Source organism: Pyrus communis, chromosome 5 (genome assembly GCF_041283825.1).
Source record: "Pyrus communis isolate YQ-2024b chromosome 5, ASM4128382v1, whole genome shotgun sequence".
NCBI classification, from domain to species: Eukaryota; Viridiplantae; Streptophyta; class Magnoliopsida; order Rosales; family Rosaceae; genus Pyrus; species Pyrus communis.
The window spans coordinates 21,846,343-21,872,413 of NC_142569.1; the positions used below are offsets into that span (position 1 = coordinate 21,846,343).

The following is a 26,071-nucleotide window of genomic DNA, read 5'->3' on the forward strand; positions in this document are numbered from 1 at the left end:
AGCACTTGAGGAATTTTGTATATTATTCTTCATCCCTAGTGTTTTTATTTATACTAATGATGATGGGCTTTACTTGCCCTTAAAGTAATACAAGTTATACAAGGAAAAAATTTTCTAGATCCTATAGGATTTCTACTTCTAGTTTATACAATCACACTTGTTGTAAAATACTGTATATTGTTGATTAACTGTCAAACTAAACCGTTGATAAAATAAAGCTTTGTTAGATTTTTTATTCAGATGAACAATTTGCATGACAATATAATATTCTAGATATTTTCCAAAAACAATGTTACCTTTCATGTATCATGCTGAAAATTAATTAGTTAGTGCTTATATTCATTAATAGTAGAATATGCTAATTTGGTTCTCCCTTCAATTGCAAGAGTGAGATAAATACTTGGACGCTAAACTAATTATTCGTTCGTTTATGGTTCCATTACCAACTAGTCCATGACTAGAATACTATGCTTTCATAGAGAAAACTGAACCATTATTATTATTAGTTCACAGATCCACATTTCTTCCTTATTTGCCCGTTTTCCCCAGTCAGTACGCCAACATTACCAAGTTTCACCATTGATGCTGCAAAATCGTTATTGAAAAGGAATGGGTTCCCACTGTAAGAGTTCACCATTGCAGCAGTATTTGGATCATTCACCAATGCCTGATCAGATTCTAGAAGACCTGTGTTTTGAACCAGGTTTGTGTAATAGGTATTGTCAAATTTGACATTTGTGGAATCAAGAGGAGCAACATTGCTGTTTGCTTCATCTTTCTTTGGACATATTCTTCTCAAGCTTGATAGGGCCGAAGAATCAAGTGTTGGGTCAGGGTTGCCCAAGCCGTCGAAGTTGAAGAGCCTTCTCTTGAAGGTGAAGCATTGAGCAAACCCTAGGGTGTGTCCACCTTCAGAAAACAAAAGCAAGAAAGGCATTCATGTCGATAATATTAGGAAAGTACTCATGTATAAAGCCTACAAACGTTTTTTAGATAACGACATTGAAGGATTTGGCTAAACCCCATAATAATCTAGCAAGACTTAGGTTTGAAATTGCTATTCATGGGAGTCAAACCTAAAAATCCTTTCCCTTTCCCTTTTAAGTGAAGATGAATACAACTAGCTAGATTGTAATCCTACAGTGGCAGCCTCTGCAAACTTTTTTATCAAAAATATAGCTGGAAGGATACTGAGCCAACAATAAGCCGTAATTAAACATGGTTTAGTGCTCCTTTATTGCTGTCTTAGGGTCCCTAGTGTTTCTAAGTTTGTAACTAGTTTTATCTGTGTATATTTCGCATCATCTCTTTAGATAAACTATCTAACACTATGTAGCTAGAACTAAAATAAAGAGATGGTTTGGTTGGAAGAAAGTAAAAAAAAAAAAAAGAACCTGAGAGGACTACAACATCTTTAATGTCAAGACCCTTTGATGTGAACTTGGCAGTGATATTCGCTAAAGGCTCAAAAGGTGATGGTATTTGTTCATTAACTGCCTTCACACTTGCTGTCGTTGCATCTCTTCTGCCCAATGGAACAGGCCAAAAAGGCCCTCCTGCCTAACCCAGAAGAACGAAAATAAAGTGAGACTAAAAATATAAAACTACCATTTCTATACATTTCATATGATACAGCAATGTGTCAAGTACCAGAACAACAGCTTCTCTTGCTGCAAGAGTCAAAATATCGGCACACGAAACAGTTGATGGGCAGAATTTTTCGACATCTGCTTTTACACTGTCGATCACTTCGAACCCTCGAAGAGAATTGTGATTTGCTGGAGCATTCTTCTCGCCCTTAAAGTCATCTGTATCATCAAGAAGCACTGATCCGTCACATCCCTACGAAAGAACAAAAACTTTGATACGTTAACACCGTGTAACAACAGAGTTGGTCTAAACACTAAAGCATCCTTTTTCAGTAAACACAAAAACTCATTGTTATGAAATTTAATGTTAATTCGTGATCATTGCAAGTAACTTGTATCAATTGCTTTTAAAGAATAAGGGTAAAGGAGAGTACGAAGAATAATATTTACTTTCTAGCATGAATTTGACAAAATGTGGTTGCAAAGGGCATAAAGATGTGGAAAAGTCTGAAGAAGGAAAGAAAAGCTACATTGACAATACAATCATGAAAGTGCATCCGAAGAAGGGATGCAGCCATCCTGGTGTCGTTCTTGAGAGCTGCCCAAATATTGTACCGGACAATCATTGACAAGCGAGGACACGATCTGTCGTAGAAATTGTAATCGAGCTGGCTAGTATACGAAAAGGGATACATATGAACAAAAGGACACAAAAACAAGAACAAGCATAAAGGAATGGTGAAGCAGGAGATGATTTTGTGAGTCATAGCTTGTGATCAGTGTCGAAAATTTGCTGTAAGATTCATTTGATGACATCTAAGAGGAGGTTTCGCTGTTATTTATAGGCGAAAACGGTGGAAATTCAAAGTGAATTCATTGGTTAAACTCAGAGTGGTAATGCCACTATGGTAGTATAAACTTAATGGCCAACTCTGCAACTAAGTAATCATATTGGAGTATTTTCCGGAGGGCATAAGCCGCCATGATATCATCCATTTCCTATTTTTTATAACATCTTTCTTTCATGCTAACAAAACAGAAATTCCATTGAAGGGGGTAAGCCACCATGATCTCTTTTTGAAGCAAAAAGAATGTTGTAGTGTCATGAGAGATATCTTTTTTGGAAGATGTCATACTTAAAACAGATGATCGACATGAGCACTACAAAAACAGCCAAAATCTATCAATGCACCGGCGTATGAACCTCTTATTGAGAAGCTTTTTATATAAAATTTGCTGGTGATGATTTTGGACAGTGCAAATTGAAAGACTTTCGTTCAACATTTCGCTATTGCTTGTAGTTTGAGATTGTTTCCAAATAAATACAACTACTAGAAAATGAAGTTTATGTAACATACACTTTGCATACAACAAACCTGCGACTCTGGGGTGAGTATTAAAGAGATCAGCTCATACACATTTGTCCAAGTTTAGCAATTCTGCAAATACGAACCACTAAAGAATTTTATTCAACTGAGGAGGAAGTAGCATCTTGAATAAAATCCATTTGGTTATCACTGAATTTCCTATTATATTTGACACGAATCCTGTTGTTAGTCCATAACATTCTTATTTACATAACGAAGAAATTTATATATTCGAAACCACATATTCTCAATCAATCATATAGCTAAGATAAATTAGTTTAATCCAATATTCAACATACGCAGACACTAAGATTTCTTCCGGTTATCTAATGTAGCAGAACAATTGCAAATAATCTTTACGCATGAAAAAAGCAGAACGAAAGACGTGTAATGATCATAGATATTAACTGTTTGTTTTTCAAGAACTCTTAATTACCAACTTATTACAACTTAAAATTCTATAACTTGATATCGGAAGTGCATGGACTAGTTGAACTTTTTATATAAATTGGTGAGGAAGGGGTTTCAAAAAAAAAAAAAAAATTGGTGAGGAAGATATAATTTAGTCCAAATAGTTGCGCATGCTATTTAGGTAGGAGAAGAATCCAAAACCTGACTAGGATGTCATATACAATGATGCATGGGAATTAAGTCAATGTGCAAATAATCAAAGGTAGTGCCTGAAACAACAAAGTGCTTAATGTTTAATTATCATACTAATATCAGTGGAATTACAAATGTCATTGAGAGCAAAGCTAACCAAAGTATTTAAGTTGAAGTGTTTAACTAAGCACTTTGCATTATACAATTTTGTTTTCTACTACAATTTCATCATACTAATATCAGTGGAATTACAAATGTCATTGAGAGCAAAGCTAACCAAAGTATTTAAGTTGAAGTGTTTAACTAAGCACTTTGCATTATACAATTTTGTTTTCTACTACAATTTCACTTCTGATCGTCTAACTTCAAAACATAACTGGAAAGGATGTATACTTGGGAAGTGTAGATGTCTCACATCGATCTGCGAGTTATGAAACTTTGAATGAGCTTACGAGAAGTTGGGTTAGTCCTGCCATTGCTTGCTGGTTTTGGGGTGCAATCTTCATGATATATTAGGGCAAGGTTCGTCAGAGTATGAAGCCTAACGAGCATATGTATTTCACATCATTCAGTTAAACCTCAACTTTCTTCATATGTATCATTGCATAATCTTTTGTTGTAAGAGAAAAAAATCGGAGACCTAGCAAAATCTTTTTTTTTTCACTAATGGCAGGCATAGCCTATCAGAGAGGTGATTTGTGTTAGCTGATGCAAGTGAAAAAAAATACAGAAGATAAACACAATTACACAATAACCTAAAGTAATTTTGGAAAAGCACTTAGATATGTTGAAAATTACATACAAAGTCTTTATGTATAAAAGGATTTCTGCTGTTGCTTTTGCGCAGGATTTATTCAATGCGTGTAATGATTGTTGAACTGAAGATATATATTCTGGAACTAAGATCCTCTTTGGATCTAAAGATTCTGGGCCTAAGGATCAAATGATCCGGACCGTTGAAAATTGATCCAATGGCTACAATTATTATAACTTTTAGAGGGGTCTCCTGTTTGTAGCCGTTGGATCAAATTTCAATGGTCCGGATCATTTGATCCTTAGGCCTAGGATCTGGGTTCTATATTCTGCATATCTAGATTGACTTATCCAAAGGACATTGTCGATTTATACTTCATCGTCGCATAATGAAAATGTTGAGATTGTGTATCCTACGTCAGGAAAAGAATGGACTTTGCACATGCTTATAAGTATTCGATTACTCCCCATGCATATTGCTAATTAGTTTTATAGTGCAACCTCAAACCTTCTTCATAAGCAACTCATAATCTCTTGTCTTACACAAATTCTATCATGCTTTGGTGCAAGAATGCATCAAATGAATGAAGAATTGGATATGCAACCAAAGATACAACTAAGAATCTAACAGCAAAAATTTTAATATATACTATACATGTACATACTATAAAGTCCTCATATCTTCAACACAACACCAAGAGTCAACTACCCTTAGTAAGGTTTAGAAAACATTAAAAAAAAAAAAATTAAAAAAAGCAGTTAGGTTTCACAAAAGTGCTTCTAGCGAACGAGCCCTAACTGTCACCACAGAGCAAAAAGATAACGTTCACATTTCATGTGATTTCACAATATGAAAAGGCTACAAAAGATGGGTAAGCAAAAGTTGGAGTGGTGGGCAATTGAACTGAACCATGATTAAAAGCAAATTGAATACCGAAGTTGTTTTATTTATTTATTTTTATTTAAGCTCTCAATCATGGAAATTCAGAAATGACACTTACTTATATGAAAATTTAAATTTGGGAATTGTAGGTCCCAAATTTCAAGTTTTTTTTTTCTACACAAAAATTCTAAATTTCTATATTTAAAAATCTAAACAAGAAAATTAGTACATGTCAATTTATAAATTTTGACTTTTATTTAAATTTCAAATTTAACTCCTTCATCCAAACATATTGTAACACAAGTTTAAATTGAAATGTTATGCAACTTGTGTGCAAGGAGGAGGGGTGTACGAGGTTGCAGCTGTCTCGAGGTGATAATATAATAGATAGGAACGGTGGACAACAAGGCCTATTAGCTCAGCTGGTTAGAGCGTCGTGCTAATAACGCGAAGGTCGCAGGTTCGAGACCTGCATGGGCCACTTTTTTATCTTTCTTTGAATAGACAGAAAGTGTGATTTTTTATCTTTCCTTGAATAGACAGAAAGTCTGCTTTAAGAATTTGAAGGGTTAAGATCTGTTTTTATTTTTTTGAAAGAAGCTATAAAGGAGTTCTGGCGAACGAACCAAGAAATCAAGAAAAATAATATTTAATTTATAATCTAAGAGAAGAATAATATTAAACAATATTCGTTTATAATTTTTTTGTTTTTAGTTTTTTTTTTTTTTTTTTAGTGTGCTGATATGAGAAAAGTTACGGCGAAAGGAGGTTCTAAAGAAGGGTGATGGGGAAAATGGGAAAAGATAAGGATGAATGAATGAAACAAAATCTTGAAAGTGAAAACAAGATAGAATATTTTTTTCATTTTTAGTTTTCATTTTGCGTCTATTTCTTGCACATTTCTTAGACTCTTCTTCATCCCTTCATATTCTATGTATCCCTATGTATTTCTACGCTATCATTAACACCAAAAGTAATAGTGAATAATGAAATAATTATCAAATAGGCTTGTGGTACAAAAACCTTTAAGTATCCTTCATCCGCCCATTTGGTTAGAATGAATACTTGGCTATTCAAGGTTTTGAAAAAAATCCTTCTTAAAATGTTTTGCAACCGATCTATGAAATTTCGTGCTTATAATTATAAATTATTATGTAGAGATGGTTGAGAGAGAGAAAGAGAGTTCATCCATCAACTTCATTATTCAAATAGAATTGTACAAAAGAGAATTAAATTCCATCCCAAAAGCAAAGTACCTCTATAGGGAGAAAGAAAGAAAAAAAAAAAAAAAAAAAAAAAAAACAAATGTGATCACTAAATGATCACTGCCAAGAGCTAATGACATCCCAAAATTTTGTTTACCGTATTATACACCTCAATTAAAATCAATAATCAAATTACCCATTTCACATACATAACCAAAATCCCCCTTCTTCTCAAGACTCCTTAATTAGGGTAGGCAGAGAGCCATATGCGTATTCTTCTAGTAACTAAGTAGACCTTCAGCAAAATTGAGCCACCATCAAAATCACTCACTCTCCTACGGCGAATTCGTGGCGCTTACTGGCTTGCCTCTTCCCATGGTGAAACCCCTACTCCCATCTGGCATTCTTGGACCCTTGGAATTCTGTTTTGCAGATGACTCACACTGGATGGTGCTGCTTGATAGCGGAGACGGGGCAATCAGGCCACGACTACTCTGGCTCTGCCCGCGTCCTCGGCCCTTACCGCGCCCCCACGCCCATCCTTTCTTGGACCCCGCTGAATTTTCTTCACCCTACGCAAACAGATTTTCATGTGAGATAAAGATGTTATTATACCACATTTTGTACCACACCTTTAATAGAAGTGTGATCCACTTGTATAGGTGGATCTCGCCTCTATAAAGTACGGCACATGATGTAAAAGGAAATGTAATGACATGATAACGTGACTGGTTATGCAATAAAGGACTTACATTAGGACTATCAATGACCAATTCAAGGTTGCTTGGGTGAGAAGTTTCTTCTGCACAATCATATAATGGCTCTTCATCCTCTAAAATGCCATCGAAATCAGACTTTCTGTTCTTCAAAACAGACTTTGGCTGAAAATTATGGTGTACCAGAAGCAATGAGGCCTTGTCAAATACATTTAGGTCTACATAAATATGTAGAAGTTATACAGAAAACCACATCCTTTGTTGTTTTGTGGACATACCGAGCGTCTGAGCAGCATCCTTACTCGGAGACCTTTTCTCCAGTTCCTTTCATCACTCAACTTTTCAACCTGATGAATGAAAAATGTTAAGAATACAAAGGATGGAATCTGAAGTTATAATGGCATTAAACATACCGCTCTCTCTGTTATGTCTGTTGTTTCATACTCCACAAGTGCATGAAGCTGCATAAAAATGTAAAATGAGAAGAAAAATTCTAAGAAAGTTCTTGTGAAATGATATAACTATTAGAACAAAATGGTTAATTTACTCTTGTACCTTGTTGCTGATAATGAAATCGCCTTTCGAGCGAGAAGAATTGGATTCATGGGGATGGCATATTCGGATGGTTTTCACGCTGTTCTTGACAGAAAGTGTAAATATGCAGTGATGATCCTCTCATAATAGATAACACAAAAAAAAAAAAAAAAAGAACATGGAAAAACTTGGTACGAAAAATCCAACCTTCCAACCACACTGAATATCTTCTCTAGGTTTTGATGAGAGTGATCTTCAGGCAAATTCTCTGCCACAACCGTGCGAGACTACAAGAACGGAAAAAGAACAAACACACCATAAAAAGATTCATGAGAAAACTTAAATCGATGTAGTTTAATTATAATTAGTAAGCATCTGTTTGTACTTTTTACCTGCAATTCCTCTTTGTCCTTTTCAGTAAAAGGATGCTTACGTCGAACCTTCTTGCCATCCTCGTTTACAACCTTCAATAAAATTATTAAAGAACAAGGATGAAAGCTTGAAGACCAAATGAGTAATACTATCTGGGAACGAAGAATGACAACAAAACTATCAGCAATTTAATCAGACAATTTACCAGCTTTAAAGAAGACCGGAGCGCTTGGGCGAGAATATGGTTGTTACTAATAAGTGACTTCATTTTTTTGGTGGAGGCAACAACAGATATTGGAACTGTTATAAAATACATAATTATGCATGAATTAAAATGTGGAACAAAAAATTACTTAAATCTGCAGAAAGTAGTTTCTGAAATTGCCTACCAAAGCCTTCGGGATCTTTACTTATGTGTTTCGCTAAGGATTCATTTGCCAGCAGGCTCATGTCACTGAACTGGTACTCCACCTGTTTTGTGCAAAAAAATCGGTTCAGAAGGCGCTGTCACGGTCCAGTCCTAATTGTTTAATGATGATGGGCATCGGTAAGGATAACAACAAATCCATATGTTAGAAGAATTTAACATCTCATGCATTGCAAATTTGAAAGAGTGAAATGATGGCTCATAATTTCTAGAGGATCTCCAACTGTTTAAGACATTTCGATACAGGTTTCGTTATGGGACATCGATAGCATTGGACGAACGCTTTCAATGGCTTCTTATATTAAACTGGATAAGATCCACAACGAAAATCCTATTTCCAAAAATTAAGAAACTGCGTGGCAAGGGAGAGAACTGGGCAATCGGAATTGGAGGTTTTGAACCCACTTCATGCCAATTGGTGTTGGTACCATATTAGACAACCACTAAAGCTTGAAAATTCAAACGATTAGTGTAATCTCACTTGTAAAAGCCATGGTGGGAGTGTAATAAGTGAAGGTCCTAAAAGGAAGATCCCAGTTTGCCCAACATGATCCAAAAATCCAGACATATATTTTATCTAATTCCTTATAAAAAATAAAAAAAAAAGAAAAAAAAAAGAAAACAGATCTACGTACATAATTTCGCAAAAAAATCAACATGGTCAATAGTCTACATTCACAGTCTGACAGACGACATTTCCTTGACGTACAAAACAAAAGGAATAAAAGAATTAACAATCAAAGACACATCACCTGCTTGATGATCTTCTGTTGAAGATCATCCGGGATCGCGTTCTTGGACCGATTGGAAAGCGGATCGATATTGGGATTATTGGAGATCAAGTAAGGAGGCAATTCTTGGTCCTCAACGTAAAACCAATCAGGGGAAGCAGTGTCACCAAGAAAGTGAAAGCAGGGATAGAAATAACCAGAAATTGGCATCTGGGCATGTGATCTCGGCACAAATTCAGGTGCCTGTGCATTGAATTTGAACGATGGACTTCTTGGGTTTCCTTTCACCCCCATTTCTGGGACCTCTTGGGTTTTTTCCCCAGGTGGATGTGCTTGCGCCATTTTTTCGCCCTTTTATCTTCTTCAGTTCGCTCCGTCTCTAAAGATGCCACTCTCTCTGTCCTCCCTGGGTTTGTATAAAGTGTGGATTAAGGTTTTGTGTCTTCTCTCTCTCTCTCTCTCTCTCTCTCTCTTGGGGATTATTGTTTGTAACTGTAATTTTATATTGAAGCCTTGTTTGGCGCCCAAATATTGGGTATCCGTATTTCAATGTGGGGATCTGTAGGAACTGATTTTTCTTACAAAGAACCGTTGCTTGTGGGTTTGACTGGTTATTTTGAGGTTTCCATTTCCCCACGTGTCATATTTTCTCTCTTTACAAGTCCTACAAATTTGTTCCTATAATTTTACATTTATGATCCACGTATCTATTTTGTCCAGGACATTCTCTTAAGAGACGGTGTCGAACATCAGATGGGATATTAATTACGTTCCTAAAATTGTAAATTTTGATTTAGTAAGGTTTTCTCTACACAAAATTGACATATATAGGGAATGCACTATTGATTAGTATAACTGCCATCTCTCGTGTCTTTTTATTCTTCTAACAAAAAGAGAAGATAATTCTTGTATGGTGACAGAAAAGAGAATATTATGGGTATATGACTGAAAGAAAAACAATTTAATTTGAAAATAAAATCAAACTAAATAAAGGCCTTAGAAAAAAATTGGAGTTATTTAAATGAACATGTTGTGAAACCAACGATATGTGTGCAATAAAATATAAAATAAATAAGACATAATATTTACAAGGTTCGACAAGTGAGCCTACGTCCTCAGGACAACAATAGTACTTTCCTTCATTATCCGAAATAATAGGAGTATAAAATAACTTTCTTTTAAAGGAAGTGGTTTGGTAGGGTTGTTAGGTTGAAGGGCACTTTGCCTCTCTAGCCTTGGTATAACTCACTAATATTTTTCTTCTGCATTTCTCCTCTGTCTTTTCTTTCCTCTTCTCTTGCTGTATATCCTCCTCTCTTGCTTGGATGATTATTTTATAGGTAAAGTTTCTTTCAACCTAACAACCCTTCTAAACCTCTTCTTTTGCTGTATATCCTCCTCTCTTGTATGGGTCATCCACTCAAACCAAATAATAGATGCAAGACATGTGGGCATCCATAGTCACAACACTGCCCTTGAATGGCCACAAGTCTTCTTTGAAATCTTATCCCCGAATTTCACTATTTGAATTTGGATATTTCATAATTTCATTTTGTTTTATTTTTGTTATTATCTGAGCATTAGCTACTTAATTATAAAGTTTGAATAATTATCCATTAAAAATCCATAGACCTCTCGAGGTCACTCTTAGTATTTTTGGATAAAGCTTGATCCCACTATGCGTAGGCAAAAAACCTTTCACAAAATGAAGTTATAATGAAGGAGAAATAAGCAAGCAAATACAGGGGTAAAACGGTCATTTGAACCTCCATAAATAGAAGTGCCAAGTTTGTTGGAGGGATTTTTCGATTTTGGAAAGTTGACCTATGTGCTTGATCCGACTAGGTGACGCGACCCGGTTCTGCAAAGATTTTTTCCAACGTCGATTCATGTCATTTTCTAGCTAATTGATTATCACCACCACTACCAAAGTGTAGCCCTTGACCCACATATCACAATCCACCCATATATCCCTTTCGTTGGCCTCGGTACACGACAAATCCAGGCTACAATTGTACTTGGGTAGCAGCGAGTTTCTCATCGATCTGCGGTGAATCCACTGAACGAAAATGGTCGCCACCTGGGTTGGACTTGCCTCAACCCCAACTTTAAGGACATGGCCTCTAGTCATCCATCGGACGTCGGACGGTGGCGTGCAGTTCACGGCCTTCCAAGGCTTCTTCGGTGATTTTCACCTCCTTCCGCCTACCTTTAGGAGTCGACTCAGGTATGAATTTTCTTTCCGTTGTCTTGTTCTACATTGCTATGAAGTTTGGTGGCGTTTGGTGCTAGTAAAAAATTATGGATCTTGTTCATCGAAAACCGCCACATGTAGCGGCGCATGGTGGCAATGCTTAGGCCGGAACTTTACTACTGACCTGTTGACTAAGAGTTAACTTTGGTCAACATGTTTTGAATCATTCTTAAGGGCGAAAGTTAACATTACGGGAGGCCTGATAGAGATTAGTGGATCTACTATAGTCAACAGCCCATCTTGGGTGATAAGCATCTCGGTTAATTAAGTGCAAGTGGCACCTTATCGAGATTTACGTAATTATTGAGCTCTAGATGACAATAATGATATTTGGTAACTATTAGTATGAAGAGATAAGCCGGAAACCATATATTAGAATTATTTTGTAGTACTGTATATCTGTGTGCTTAGATATATGTTGGTCATGTGGAATTGTGATAGGAGCATATTTATGCGACTTAAATGGCTTGTTCTCGTACATTTACGTTATGTTTCTTTAGTTATTTTAGTACTTTAAGCTATTTTCGTGTGTTTGTAGGTCCAAAGGGCTAAAGGAGCAAAAAGATGCATTTTGGAGACTTTTGGAGCACTTTCGGGCTAAGGACGGATAGCTTATGCTTGAAGCCAAAGTGTTGGACGAAATTGAAGACCTAATTGGAGCCAAAGTGTTGGAACCTTGTTCTCTTTAGTTTTAGGACATTTAAACCTTTCCTAATCCCAATCATGCCATGCATAACACACATCCATTCTAACACATTGTCATTGCACATGCATTTCCTTCATTAGTTAACCCACATGCACTTATCACTTATCATCACCACATATCATATCACTTAATCACTTATCACTTATCATCACCACTTAACCACTTATCATATCATAACCACATATCATATCACTTATCACTTATCACTTAACATATCATCCACCTACTTCACCTACAACATCCACCTACTTCACCTACAACATCCACTTCACCTACAACATCCACCTACTTCACCTACAACATCCACCTACTTCACCTACAAATGACATAGCCATATGTTCCCTCCACTACTCCTATAAATACCCTTGCATTCATTCATTCATGGACATCTCATTTCATACACAACACATTACAAACACATTCTCCCTTCCCTAGCCGTGAGCTTCCCATCCATTCCCTTATAATCCAAACACCACTCCTCATCCATTTCCATAATCCCCCAAACCTCACCTTAGACCTTGTGCTACAACAACGAGGAAGATAAGAGGGCCTAAACGTTCATACAATTCAAGTGTGAGTTGTTGGAATGTTTAGGTGTTTCTTTGATTTCAATGTTTAAATTCAATTCTCTTTGTTTTGTAATATGAGGAATGGAAGAGAAGAGTGCCTAAACGTTCATACAATTCAAGTTTGAGTTGTTGGAATGTTTAGGTGTTTCTTTGATTTCAAAGTTATGAGGAACTAAACCCTTTTTGGCTAGGGGTGATTTCAATACCATGATTATTTATGTGATATGAATTGATGAATTCCGGTTATGAACTCTTGATTCGTGAATGCAATTGGCTTAACTATTTGATGATTAACTTATTTGTGTTTGTTGATTGAGGGTCGACACTTAATTAGCATGCATGAATATGTGGCTAAAGTTTAAGAAGGTTTCACATAATCGTTACTAACTTATACTTGAAAGTAGTGAAGGTCGCTTGTCACGATCGCGTTAAGTTTAATTCTTAGCATGAGTAACATGATGTCATAGTTGCAAATGCTTTGTCAATGCTTATGGTTTTCATTATTCTTAATGATCTTCGATTGTATCTCTATTATGATGACATGTAGGGAACTTTTGAGAATGTTTTGGGTTGTCGAATGATGCCATCCAATCCAATAATATAAGGAAAATCTGAGGGTTAACTAGTGATGTCACGGTTAATTTGGGGCATTGTCGTTCATAATTCAATGAAGGAATAACTGGAAATTGATTCATATGCATAAATATCATGTGTAGAGAAAGAACCCTTAGCTAGCTTCCCATCCATTCATTTGCGTCAAATCCATATTTACAATTTGTTTTGTTTCCAAGTATTCATTTTAGTTTAAATTCGTCCAAATCCAATTCCCCCCTATTTCGTTGAAGTCTTAGTCTTAATCTTTCTTATTTTTAGTTTTGCTTTCTTCGAGCATTAAATAGTGTTTTATATTGTGTTTTTATGTTTTTAAGTCAATTTAGAAGGTTTTAGCAAGCCCTCCTAATCCCCGGTCTAGAACGATCCCTCACTTATCCATTCTACTACAATTGTCAAACGAGGGTTTAATTTGAGTGTCAAGTAATTCTCGCATCAAATTTTTGGCGCCGTTGCCGGGGATTAGCAACTTTGCTAATCCCTTGGTTCTTTTCTTTTTTTTTGTTTAGTTGTTTTCGTTTTAGTTTCTAACTTAGTGTTGTTTTCTTTGTTTGTTGTTACTTTTGATATTTGATTTAGTTCTCTTTCTTTGATTTTAGGTACTAGAGAAGTAAGATATGGATTTTGCTAGCATTCAAGCTCAATTGGCAAATCTTACTTCTAAATTGTCGCCGTATGCCGAAAGGACCACAATGCAGAGTGTCCCTACATTTGGTGCTTCATATAGGCAAGGATTTCAAGCCAATCAATGTCCACAAAGAGATTGGAGGGATCATTCAAACTCTATATGGTGGGAAGATCAACAAGTTCAACGTGAAGCATATTGGCAACCATATGAGGAGTTCTATTCAAGACCTATGCAGCCACCACAACTTCATATGCAATATGCTCAATTAAATTCAAGTTCGCCAATAGATTATATTCAAATTCTTAATGAAATAAATTCTTTGGCGCAGGGGTCACAAAATCAAGCCAAGGAGGCTCAACAAGAAGCATATTGGCAACCATATGAGGAGTTCAATACAACACCTATGCAGCCACCACAACCTCCCCCACAACAATTCCAATCAAGTTCAAGTATGTCCATGGATAATGATAAAAATTTTCAATTACTAACCTCTTTGACGCAGGACGAACAAAATCAAGACAAGAAGTTGGGTAAATTGGACGAGCAATTTGGGCAGATTATGGAGTTCATGAAACAAATTCAAGAGCAAAGTGAACTTTCCAACTCAACTATTGAAAACTCGAAGGAAGATTTTGAAATCCATAATGCTATCACTTTGGGAAGTACTATGGAGGTTGGAGCTGACCTAAAAATGTCCAAACATAGCCTAGAAGTGGAAGAGCTGCTAATTGAGGAGGAGGAAGAAGACATGCACACGGCAAGGGTAGAACAACCCTTGCCGCAGCCCCCTAAGCCCTCTAAACCACCCACCACCAGTAAGGACGTCCCAATTCCATGTTATTCTGATGTTATTCCACCCAATGTCCCTTTTCCTAGCAGGTTTTTGATTCCCAACCAAGAAGAGAGTAAAAAGGACATCGTGGAAGCCTTCCCAAAGGTGCAAAATGCTATTCCAATTCTTGGTGCAACACAGCAAGTTTTAGATGGTGTTGAATTCTTCAAAGGACTTTGTACACCGAGAAGAATGATTCAAGAGAAGGTAGTGGCTGGAGAAGATGTAGAAGGCATCAAAGAGGACATATTTGAAACCACAATTCCCAAGGAAGTTGGATTTTATGACACGGGACAAGTCATAACTTTCGAAGGGGTGTTTATTCTGGAGTTCATTTTGGAGCACACAGGTAAGCCGCCTCCTCGAATTTCAATTTTCTTTTATACTAACATGTGGTTAATGATTCAGGCACCCAATCTGGAATTTAAACTATTACCGGATCATTTCAAGTATCACCGCCCATTCAAAGATAAATTCCATGCCGTTTGATTTTATTTATGTAAAAAAAAAAAAAAAAAAAAAAAAAAAAAAAAGAAAAAAAGAGAGAAAGAAAGATACTAAACATGGAGAAAGGTGGAGCTTCACAAAGGTTGTTTGCGTGAAGCCCCACTACGAGGCGCAGAAGCGGAAGGCATAGAAGCGGGAGGCATCGGAGCGGAAGCCATCGGAGCGGGAGGCATCGGAGCTAGAGCATTCCAGGCCTCAATACTTGGCCAAGCGCTGGATGACCCAGGAAAAAGGTGCCTCTGGAGATAAGACGCAAGCCTTTGACGGTCACTGTGAATTCGACCCTCAGATTCTTGCAGCTCATCAAGCTTCCTCTTCATCCCCGACGAATAGTTATTTGCAAGCACATGCAAACTTCTATTCTCGTACTTAAGCTGCTGGATCTCTTGCTTAAGTCTTTCCACCTCTGCCATCAACGATTCCACTTGGCGGGACCGAGCAAGCAGGCGTTGGCCCATGTTGGACACAGAACTCGCACACTGAACACTAAGTGCGAGGGACTCTTGAACGGCCAACTCATCGGACCGTCCTGACAGCAGCCTACTATCTTTTGGAGTGAGGAGGTTTTTAGCTACTATTGTAGCTGTTGTGGCGTCCTGCATCACAGAGTCTTCACCTGAAAGAGGACCGTTAGAAGATAAAAAAGAAGGGCGCCATACATTACCTTGACGGGGCGCAACCGGATCGCTGCTGAGACTCAAATCTAAGCTAAGGTTCGATGAGTTTGCCATTTTTTTCAAAAGTGTTCAAAGAGAAGGGGTGGATGGAGTTAAAATTTCACAAAGGGCCGGAGTCGAGTTTCAGGAATGGGAAATCTTCAGAGTGTGTGTGTTGGGGTGATTGATAGCTCTATAAAAAGCCAAGACGACGCGTCCACCGATTCAAAGAGCTGGATTTTCCGGCGTAATTTAGGCGACGCTCCCTCGGCTTTTCAGAAAACGCGTTCAACTTTGTCAAAAGATTTCTGACAAAGCTGAAAACACGTGGAGGCCATCATCGCAACTACACGTCTTTAGCCGACAAGCGCAAAGTTCGGCGACGCTTTCTCTGCTTTTCAGAAAACGCGTGCAGCTTTGTCAAAATGAGCCGCATCTGCACTACCACGTGTCGTTCAGAAAGAGAAGGGGCGTCGTTCAGAAATCGAAGGGGCGCCTGCTCAGAAATCGAAGAGGCGTATTCAAAGATCGAAGAGGCGCCACTATTTCAAAAAGCCGGAATTGCGGGATCAAAACGTTTGTCGACAAGGGTAAAAAGTACCACCACTTGATATTATCTCTATATATGTCGACCTTCGTCTTTTATGGCAGGGCAAACCTGAAGAAAATGCCCAACTCTCCCTCACCTCTGAGGGTGCACTCCCAGCAAAGCCTTTCAAAATACTCAATTCTTTCTTCTTCCCCAAAGATGATACCAGATGCCTGGAGTACATATGACCCAGGAGGAAACGGCGGATTGAAGCATGTGCTGATTCATTCACCGCTTCTTCAAAGCAAAGGTATCTCATATCATCAAGGTCAAAAGCAAAAGTATCTCATATCATGCTCTTTCCCTGTCTTTTTCTTTGTCCTTGTTCTTACTCGCATGGCAAAGTAAAAGAAGCAATCAGCCGGCACTTGGAGTCAATCTTCCGATCTGGAGCCAACTGCCTGGAATCTATTCCTGATTGCTTACCTAGCGTTGCTCTCGAGTAGTCATCTTCAACGGTTGATACACTTCCGGAGAAGGGACCACTTCTGCAAAGGGGAGCGAGTAAGGCAAGTGAAAATGATACATTGAAGCATATGGAGACAAACATAGGCTGAGTTATCCTCCAACCCTTTTCAATACGAATTGGAAAGATTGAACAAAGAAACAGACCAAAAGGGTAAGCTCAGACCTTCGGGGGAGACCAAAAGAACCATCCTGCTGCCCAGTTCAAGAAGTAGCACAAAGGAAAATCAATGATGGGCGGAAACCAGTTCGAGAGTAAGCCTGTGGAATCATCAAGATCAAGCCTCAATGCAATCAACAAAGAGAAGAGGGAATTTACACTCCATAACCAGATTTGCGTCCCTAAACTCTTCTCTTTGTTAATTACATTCTGCCATGTTTAGTATGTTTAGTTGTTGTTTGTGTGTTTACTTATGTTTTGTGTGAATCTATGCTTAAAACATTGAGGACAATGTTTGATTTAAGTGTGGGGGGGGGGGGGGGGGGGGGGGGGGGGTAACTAATGTTGTTAATTTAAATTCGTGGGATTTTATCACCCATAACTTCAAATGTTGTTCCTTGCTGTTTTAAGGTGTTTTTAAGTTGTTTTAAAGTGTTTTAGTGTGTTTTGTTTTATAATTCGAAAATCCCATAAAAATTTGAAAAATTGTTTTGAAAAACCCAAAAAGAGTTGTTTTAAGAGTCGTTTTTGTGTGTTTGTGTCTTAGGGTACCTTCCAACACAATGATAAGGATTTGGTTTATAATTGCATGACGGTTAGAAAGAGTTATAAACATAGAGAAAAGTTTGATTTACTCTTGGTATATGCTTGGTTATGGTTATAATGTATGACTTCACATGCAATCATAAAAGAAAAAAATTCGTTTTTGTAACATGCTTGAAGGAAGGAACTCAAACAAACGCTACAACCCTGAGAGACTTGAGCCTATAACGTTCTTTGGAGAGTATAATCTGTGATTTCTTGTTTTCTAAAGTCGTTGCATGATCTCATTATTCTTTGCTTGGTTACTACTTAGAAGGCGTTTCATCATATAGTTCCAAATGCTAGAACTCATGCCCATTTCATTCAAAGCATGTTATTGATTTGCATAACACATATTCAAGAAGAAGTTGTGTAGTGACCACCACCATAGCCAAATAGCCTTACTTCCCATACTTCGTATATGTTGTAAGTTTTAACCCCGTTGAGCCTCGTTTTGCCTTTATTCCTTGTTTACCCACATCACCCCTTACCTAGCTTAGAGTAGGACTTTCCTATACCCTTGTTCTTAAAGTTTAGTGAGCATGACTTAAATGAATTCCTTTTGAGTAACATTATGCAAGAAAATGAGTGTGGGGGAGTAAAAGTTTGTTCTTACGTTTATATGTATGTTTTGAGATTCAAAAGAAAAAGAAGAAAAGAAAAAAAAAAAAAAAAAAAAAAAAAGGGAGTGAAAATAAGTAAGAATGAACTCACGAGCGTTAATGGTTGAAGAAAGGGTCCAAAAAGTTGAATATGGCCCTAAGTTTTGTGTGATTTTCCCTTGGGTGTTCAAAGTTGACTTCTGGGTTCTTAAGGGAATTCTAAGTGCCTAATTCAATACTTTGCTCACTATTGCTTTAAGAATGTTTGTTTATCCTTCACCTTTCATTGTTAGCCAATACCCTAGCCCCCCCCCCCCCCCCCCCCCCCCCCCCGATTTACCGAGGTTTCCCCCGTTTGTTTCGGATTTTTGTTACTACCCTTTGACTTCTATATTGAGTGTTATGTATTTCAATTGTGGAGTTTGAACTTGGTATGAGCTTATGGTGTCACTGGTTCTCGCGTCTAAGTAGTAGCATTCCATTCATGAGATCATATCTAAACATGCTTATTAACTCCAGAAAATGCTTTCCTTATTATAACATATGTGAGTGTTCGTCTACATGTTTACATCAATCTTCTCACATATACCTAGTGTAGGGTGTGTAGTCAGAAAATCTGTGTGAAAAACGAGAGTACATCTAGTAAGAAATTGAGGGAATTCTCTAAAGGCATGTTACTACATTTGAAATGTGTTTTAATTGCTTAATTGTGAACTAGTATGTGGTGACTATGATTAAGAATGTACTTAAGTGTAAAGATGGCTCAAATCTGTGAGAATAATGATTTTTAACTTGTCATGTGCATTGGAAGTCCCTGATACGATTGTTGGAAGGTGTAGGTTGTGTTTTGTTCTTTTTGTTTTGTTTTTCTGTTTTGCTCGAGGACTAGCAAAAGCTAAGTGTGGGGGTATTTGATAGGAGCATATTTATGCGACTTAAATGGCTTGTTCTCGTACATTTACGTTATGTTTCTTTAGTTATTTTAGTACTTTAAGCTATTTTCGTGTGTTTGTAGGTCCAAAGGGCTAAAGGAGCAAAAAGATGCATTTTGGAGACTTTTGGAGCACTTTCGGGCTAAGGACGGATAGCTTATGCTTGAAGCCAAAGTGTTGGACGAAATTGAAGACCTAATTGGAGCCAAAGTGTTGGAACCTTGTTCTCTTTAGTTTTAGGACATTTAAACCTTTCCTAATCCCAATCATGCCATGCATAACACACATCCATTCTAACACATTGTCATTGCACATGCATTTCCTTCATTAGTTAACCCACATGCACTTATCACTTATCATCACCACATATCATATCACTTAATCACTTATCACTTATCATCACCACTTAACCACTTATCATATCATAACCACATATCATATCACTTATCACTTATCACTTAACATATCATCCACCTACTTCACCTACAACATCCACCTACTTCACCTACAACATCCACTTCACCTACAACATCCACCTACTTCACCTACAACATCCACCTACTTCACCTACAAATGACATAGCCATATGTTCCCTCCACTACTCCTATAAATACCCTTGCATTCATTCATTCATGGACATCTCATTTCATACACAACACATTACAAACACATTCTCCCTTCCCTAGCCGTGAGCTTCCCATCCATTCCCTTATAATCCAAACACCACTCCTCATCCATTTCCATAATCCCCCAAACCTCACCTTAGACCTTGTGCTACAACAACGAGGAAGATAAGAGGGCCTAAACGTTCATACAATTCAAGTGTGAGTTGTTGGAATGTTTAGGTGTTTCTTTGATTTCAATGTTTAAATTCAATTCTCTTTGTTTTGTAATATGAGGAATGGAAGAGAAGAGTGCCTAAACGTTCATACAATTCAAGTTTGAGTTGTTGGAATGTTTAGGTGTTTCTTTGATTTCAAAGTTATGAGGAACTAAACCCTTTTTGGCTAGGGGTGATTTCAATACCATGATTATTTATGTGATATGAATTGATGAATTCCGGTTATGAACTCTTGATTCGTGAATGCAATTGGCTTAACTATTTGATGATTAACTTATTTGTGTTTGTTGATTGAGGGTCGACACTTAATTAGCATGCATGAATATGTGGCTAAAGTTTAAGAAGGTTTCACATAATCGTTACTAACTTATACTTGAAAGTAGTGAAGGTCGCTTGTCACGATCGCGTTAAGTTTAATTCTTAGCATGAGTAACATGATGTCATAGTTGCAAATGCTTTGTCAATGCTTATGGTTTTCATTATTCTTAATGATCTTCGATTGTATCTCTATTATGATGACATGTAGGGAACTTTTGAGAATGTTTTGGGTTGTCGAATGATGCCATCCAATCCAATAATATAAGGAAAATCTGAGGGTTAACTAGTGATGTCACGGTTAATTTGGGGCATTGTCGTTCATAATTCAATGAAGGAATAACTGGAAATTGATTCATATGCATAAATATCATGTGTAGAGAAAGAACCCTTAGCTAGCTTCCCATCCATTCATTTGCGTCAAATCCATATTTACAATTTGTTTTGTTTCCAAGTATTCATTTTAGTTTAAATTCGTCCAAATCCAATTCCCCCCTATTTCGTTGAAGTCTTAGTCTTAATCTTTCTTATTTTTAGTTTTGCTTTCTTCGAGCATTAAATAGTGTTTTATATTGTGTTTTTATGTTTTTAAGTCAATTTAGAAGGTTTTAGCAAGCCCTCCTAATCCCCGGTCTAGAACGATCCCTCACTTATCCATTCTACTACAATTGTCAAACGAGGGTTTAATTTGAGTGTCAAGTAATTCTCGCATCAAATTGATAGGGTACAGTTCTATTTGGTGTATCTGCGATGGGAGACCATACGTATTATATGGGTGATCATGCTTGGTATATTCGTAATGGGTAATCACTACCTACACTATTAGACTATGCCTATGGTTGTACCTTTTTTTTTTTTTTTTTTAAGGTAACCTATGTTTCTACTTGGTATATCCATGATAGGGGACCATACACATTCTATGAGTGATTTTGCTTGGTATATCCGCGATGGGTGGTCATTACTTAGTACGATAGGATACGGACCTGCTTGGTATATTTGCGATGGAGGACTATACATATTTTAAGGGTGATCATGCTTGGTATATCCGCAATGGGTGATTACTGCCTACATTATTAGACTATGCTTATAGTTCTGCTTGGTATATCCACAATGGGTGATCATTCCCTACCTAGGGTAGTAAGGATTAGTGTGCTTGGCAAATCCGCGATGGGCATCCATATCCTAGTTAGATTCTGTTGAGTGGTCAGGAATCCCGACTCTTGTTTGTCTTCGTTGAGTTAGTCTAGAGCCCTAGATTCTTGGGAACAGAAATTTCTCACAGTAGACATATGTGTTTGTAAATTAGGTTTACAATGTTATTATTTGGAATCCAGTTAGGGAAATACATATATTTGCTATATTAAACTTCTTGACAGGATACTTGATCTTGTTGATTGATTAAGGTAGTTAAATATTAATATGTGCATCCTTGAGGCATTAAATTGATTATTTATTGTAATTGTGAAACTTATGTTGGAAGATATTGGGATGTATGTGGCTGACAAAGCAACATTTCTAGCTAGTTGTCATGTGGTTTCGTTATGTAGCCTGGAATCTACTAAGTCATGCTCGTTGAGTTCCATGGAGTGATTCTGGAGCTCTATGCTTTTTGAGTTAATGCCCTCTAAACCACCAATGGCTCGATCCCATCTTTGGGCATGTGGGCAATCTTACTCAAAGGTTAGATGCAGCCATGTGATAAAAGAAAAGTTACTACGCGATTGGCTCGTTGGTTCGTTTTTGTTCGTGTTTTGGAAGCAAGGCATGATAGGTAGAGAGGTACGTTTTGACGTCACATGTTGATCTTGGAGGCATCTTGGGACCGGGGCTTGACATGTTCGATTAATTGTTTCTTTATAGCTTCTCCAATAATAACTCATGAGATGAGTAGATGGTCAAAAGGAAATAAAATATATTTTGCTCATATGGCCAATGTAGCATACTCTTAAATGCTCCCCCTGATCGATGCCTCTCCCTGATTATAATAAACCTAGATTAACTAGCTTGCCATTAGGCAGATACCTATCGATGCAATTCTTGAACTTCTAAAGTGAAAACTTTAGAGATATGCATTTATGAGAGATATGAAAATGTAGTAACATATGTTTACTTCGTTGATCGTTGTAGGGTAGTCTATTTCCATATGTAAATACAAATCCTTCATGCGAGTGATTTGTATGCAGGCTAAGGAGAGATTCAAATTTTACTTGCCCGATAAGACCATGGCTATCAGTGAGTTCTTTGGAATAGAATAAGTGCATGCCTATAATTTCCTATAGATAACAATAAATAAACTTTATTTCATTCTAATATCCATATGTTGGTATTTTGCTTCACAAGAAATATAACATATGATTCAGTGTATTGTGCTAAATAAAGTAAGGCACATGCTTCAGTAAGATATGGTACTTCTGGACCAAGTATCAATTCACCATTTCCCTCACAAGAATGAATGATCTTTCATAGTGTCTAAATATTGATTAATCATTTGAGTTTTCAACTCATCATCTTCAATCCACATGGTTCTTTAATACCATATATCTTTTGATGGATAAGAGTCATGTTGGCATATTGTTCGATCTGCAGCTCGAGACAATATTCCTTTCAACACTTTATAATCTTTCTAGACTCTTAAAAAGACCAAATCTAATATCAACTCTTGCAAGAGATATAGTATATTGCAACAATATCATAATGAAAGTACTCACTAAGGCAGTTTATACCATCCATTGGTATTGAGTGTATAATTTGTGCTTTACCCTTCCAAAGCTTATTTTAAACAATTTGAATCCTTTAGGGATTTTATGCACTTCATAACACATTCTCATTTGAAATTTGTATAGAGCAATTTGCTTCTATGTGTACATGAGGGATGTACTTATGGGAGATATGCTTCAACATTTCGTAAGCTTCGTATACTATATAGTGCTCTATTGAAATGAACAAGTTTCACAATGGAAAATCATATTTACAGGAATGTATTACAATTTCATATTTTAACTAGGAACCTTGTGTCATATCATATAAGTGTAGTTCACTGTATTAAGAATGCTCATAGGTAACCTTCTGGGTTCAACATCACTTGGCATTTTGAACCATAGGTAAATTTTTTCACGTTATTTAAATGAACATGTTATGAAATCGATGATATGTGTGCAGTAGAATATAAAGTAAATAAAACATAATATTTACGAGGTTCAATAAGTGTGCCTATGTCATCAGGCAGTAATAGTACTTTCTTTCATTATCTGAAATAATAAGAGTACAAAATAACTCTCACTATCTTCTCTCCTCGCTAGCCTTGGTATAACTCACTAATGTTTTTCTTTTGCATTCTGTCTTTTATTTCCTCTTCTCTTGCCGTATATTCTCCACTCTTACTTGGATGATTTTTTTTTTTTTAGGCAAACTGTTTTTTAACCTAACAAACCTATCAAGCCACTTTTTTTTGACAATTTTGTTTAGGCATGGGCCGTCCACTCAAACAAAATAATAGATTGAAGACACATGGCCATTCATATCTACAATTAAAGAATTTAAATTCTTGACAATTGTAAATTTTAGTGTTTGAAAATTGAAGATTATGGAATTTTAAAATGACAGAAAATCAATATTTTACATACGCGTACGACAAATTACCTCCCCAACTTGAAAGACACTACGTTACCATGTATCATCAATAATTCCACCACACAAGCCTGTAGTTTCTGGACAAAACTAATGGCTGCTCGTGCTGCTAACATCTCCGCATGAAGTGGAGAAGTGACTCCTGTATACCTGCATGTACGTCAGGAGAGATTTTTCAGTGTGATCGGTATACGGAGTGGTACATTACGTGTCACTATAAAAATGATAGGTTATGTGTGCTAAAAAGTTAATAAGTTAAAAAATAAAATTTCCCATCACTTTTATTAAAATACGTGGTATACCATTTGTGTTTCCATTACATTGAAAAATTTCTCGCACGCTAGAACCAAACGAAAATCCCCTCTTTCATCAGTTGCCCTTAAATATATATACTTTATAGTGAATCAACAACACCCATGACCCAACCAAAGGATCCTAATCCCACGTCCTTCGAGTATCCCCACACAACGCTTGTTTAAGATTCTTCGAGTTGGACTCGATGAGGAAGGCTTGGCACTCGGTTGAAAAAATAATAATTTGTTTTTTCGTTGAAATAGTGAAATGACGAACAATTTCTGGGCCTTTAGTTGCTAAACGAGGAAAAATGGAATTTTTATCATGAATTCCCGAGTTTTAGTCAAAATCTGAGGTTTTTGTTTTTATTGCATCCAAACCCAAAGTGAAGGAATTATGTTTATTCTATCAAGATGTGTAGAACTATTGATCAAGAAGGACTTATGTGAAAATGGTCCATGCTAATATGACGTTTGGTTTCAATAAAATAATGACATACATAAGTTTTTCAAGATATATCATTATTAGTGGGTCGAAACGTTATGTAACGGTAAACTTATTCTATGTAAGTTAGAGTGAATTATAAGTTAGCATTATAATAGGTCCCAGGTTCAAACTTCTCTCGTTCTATGAAAAGATAATACTCAAATTTGAAGGAAATGAAAATGAAACTTGGTTGATTTAACTTAAGATTATCAGTCCAACCAGGTCACTGTCCACATGCTCTTTATTTTTGCTCTTTCACACACTTGAGATTTGGCCCAATAAAGTTTTAAAAGACGAAAGACAGAGTTTGGGCCCAACTATAGATTGGCACATTGGTCAAGCCTAATGTAATGGTAGCAACTAGCAACTAGCAACTAGGGTCTCCATGGGCAGCTTCTAAAGTAGAGTAGAAGCCTCGATTTCCAGAAGAGAAGGGGAAATTTAGGATAAAAACACTTGTTGCCAATAACACTACTGTTTAAGGATATTTTTCTCAATTTGCAAGTAAGATGTATCAAGTTTGGCTTAGATAAATGATAAGTTTAATACTTAATTATTATATGTGTTGACCTTAAAAATTACAAAGCTTACCTTGCGCACAGGTCGAGTAACTATGTCTTTCTTGTAAAAGAGGGCGTGCCAACTCCAACCAAGCTCGGTCGAGCGAGTAGCATAGATGTGGTGGTGGTACATATCGAATGCGCTGCTGACATCTGTCTCAAGTGGTTAAGGCCATGGATGGAACATATATCGGCCTTGGGTTCTTAAACATGAAGACAATGCTGCCTAGATCATTACGAAGTTCATGATCTTCTGCACTAGGTTCGGCTGCCTTCACGATATTCGTGAGAATATAGGTGCTCTTAATCGATATCAGGCTATAAAGACACAGGTACTCAAAGGAGATTAGCATTTTAATGGTGAACGTGGTTCAGCCATCTGAATGCCAAACTGCTAAATGCTCTTGAGAGTAACCAATCATTGAACACTCCACCTCGCTGGGAAGCAAATAAAGTGATCTCTTTCGGTGGATAAGTTAAAAACTTTTCACTAGACAAGACTTGGATAGATAACCAACCAACTAGAAGCAGTGTTGTTAGTCCAAACTGAAGATGATCCTTAATCGCTTGATTCTAAGGCTCTAGTGATGTTAGTCCAAATTGAAGATGGCACCGATAGTTAACACAATGTTGTTAGTCCAAACTAAAGATGTGTTGACGGGAGGGTTAGGATA

At 36.9% G+C, this 26,071-nt stretch overlaps 2 protein-coding genes and 1 non-coding gene across 3 annotated transcripts; 1 reads left to right on the top strand and 2 right to left on the bottom strand.

The window, feature by feature from the left end:
• Positions 1-256: 256 nt before the first annotated feature.
• LOC137724383 (Peroxidase superfamily protein) lies at positions 257-2,403 on the bottom strand. The gene is made up of 4 exons (XM_068463127.2): positions 2,120-2,403; positions 1,651-1,842; positions 1,395-1,560; positions 257-909 (listed from the first exon to the last, which is right to left on the bottom strand). The coding sequence occupies exons 1-4, from the start codon at positions 2,354-2,356 to the stop codon at positions 503-505; spliced, it is 1,002 nt and encodes a 333-aa protein (XP_068319228.2). The 5' UTR covers positions 2,357-2,403; the 3' UTR covers positions 257-502.
• A 3,199-nt stretch (positions 2,404-5,602) lies between these two features.
• On the top strand, positions 5,603-5,676 carry TRNAI-AAU (transfer RNA isoleucine (anticodon AAU)). Its single transcript has one exon. It is a non-coding gene; the product is annotated as a tRNA-Ile (tRNA).
• Positions 5,677-6,359: 683 nt separating this feature from the next.
• Positions 6,360-9,699, bottom strand: LOC137722863 (la-related protein 6C). The gene is made up of 10 exons (XM_068461969.2): positions 9,202-9,699; positions 8,412-8,493; positions 8,228-8,322; positions 8,043-8,114; positions 7,858-7,937; positions 7,672-7,750; positions 7,530-7,577; positions 7,395-7,463; positions 7,153-7,281; positions 6,360-6,972 (listed from the first exon to the last, which is right to left on the bottom strand). The coding sequence occupies exons 1-10, from the start codon at positions 9,520-9,522 to the stop codon at positions 6,736-6,738; spliced, it is 1,212 nt and encodes a 403-aa protein (XP_068318070.2). The 5' UTR covers positions 9,523-9,699; the 3' UTR covers positions 6,360-6,735.
• Positions 9,700-26,071: the final 16,372 nt, after the last annotated feature.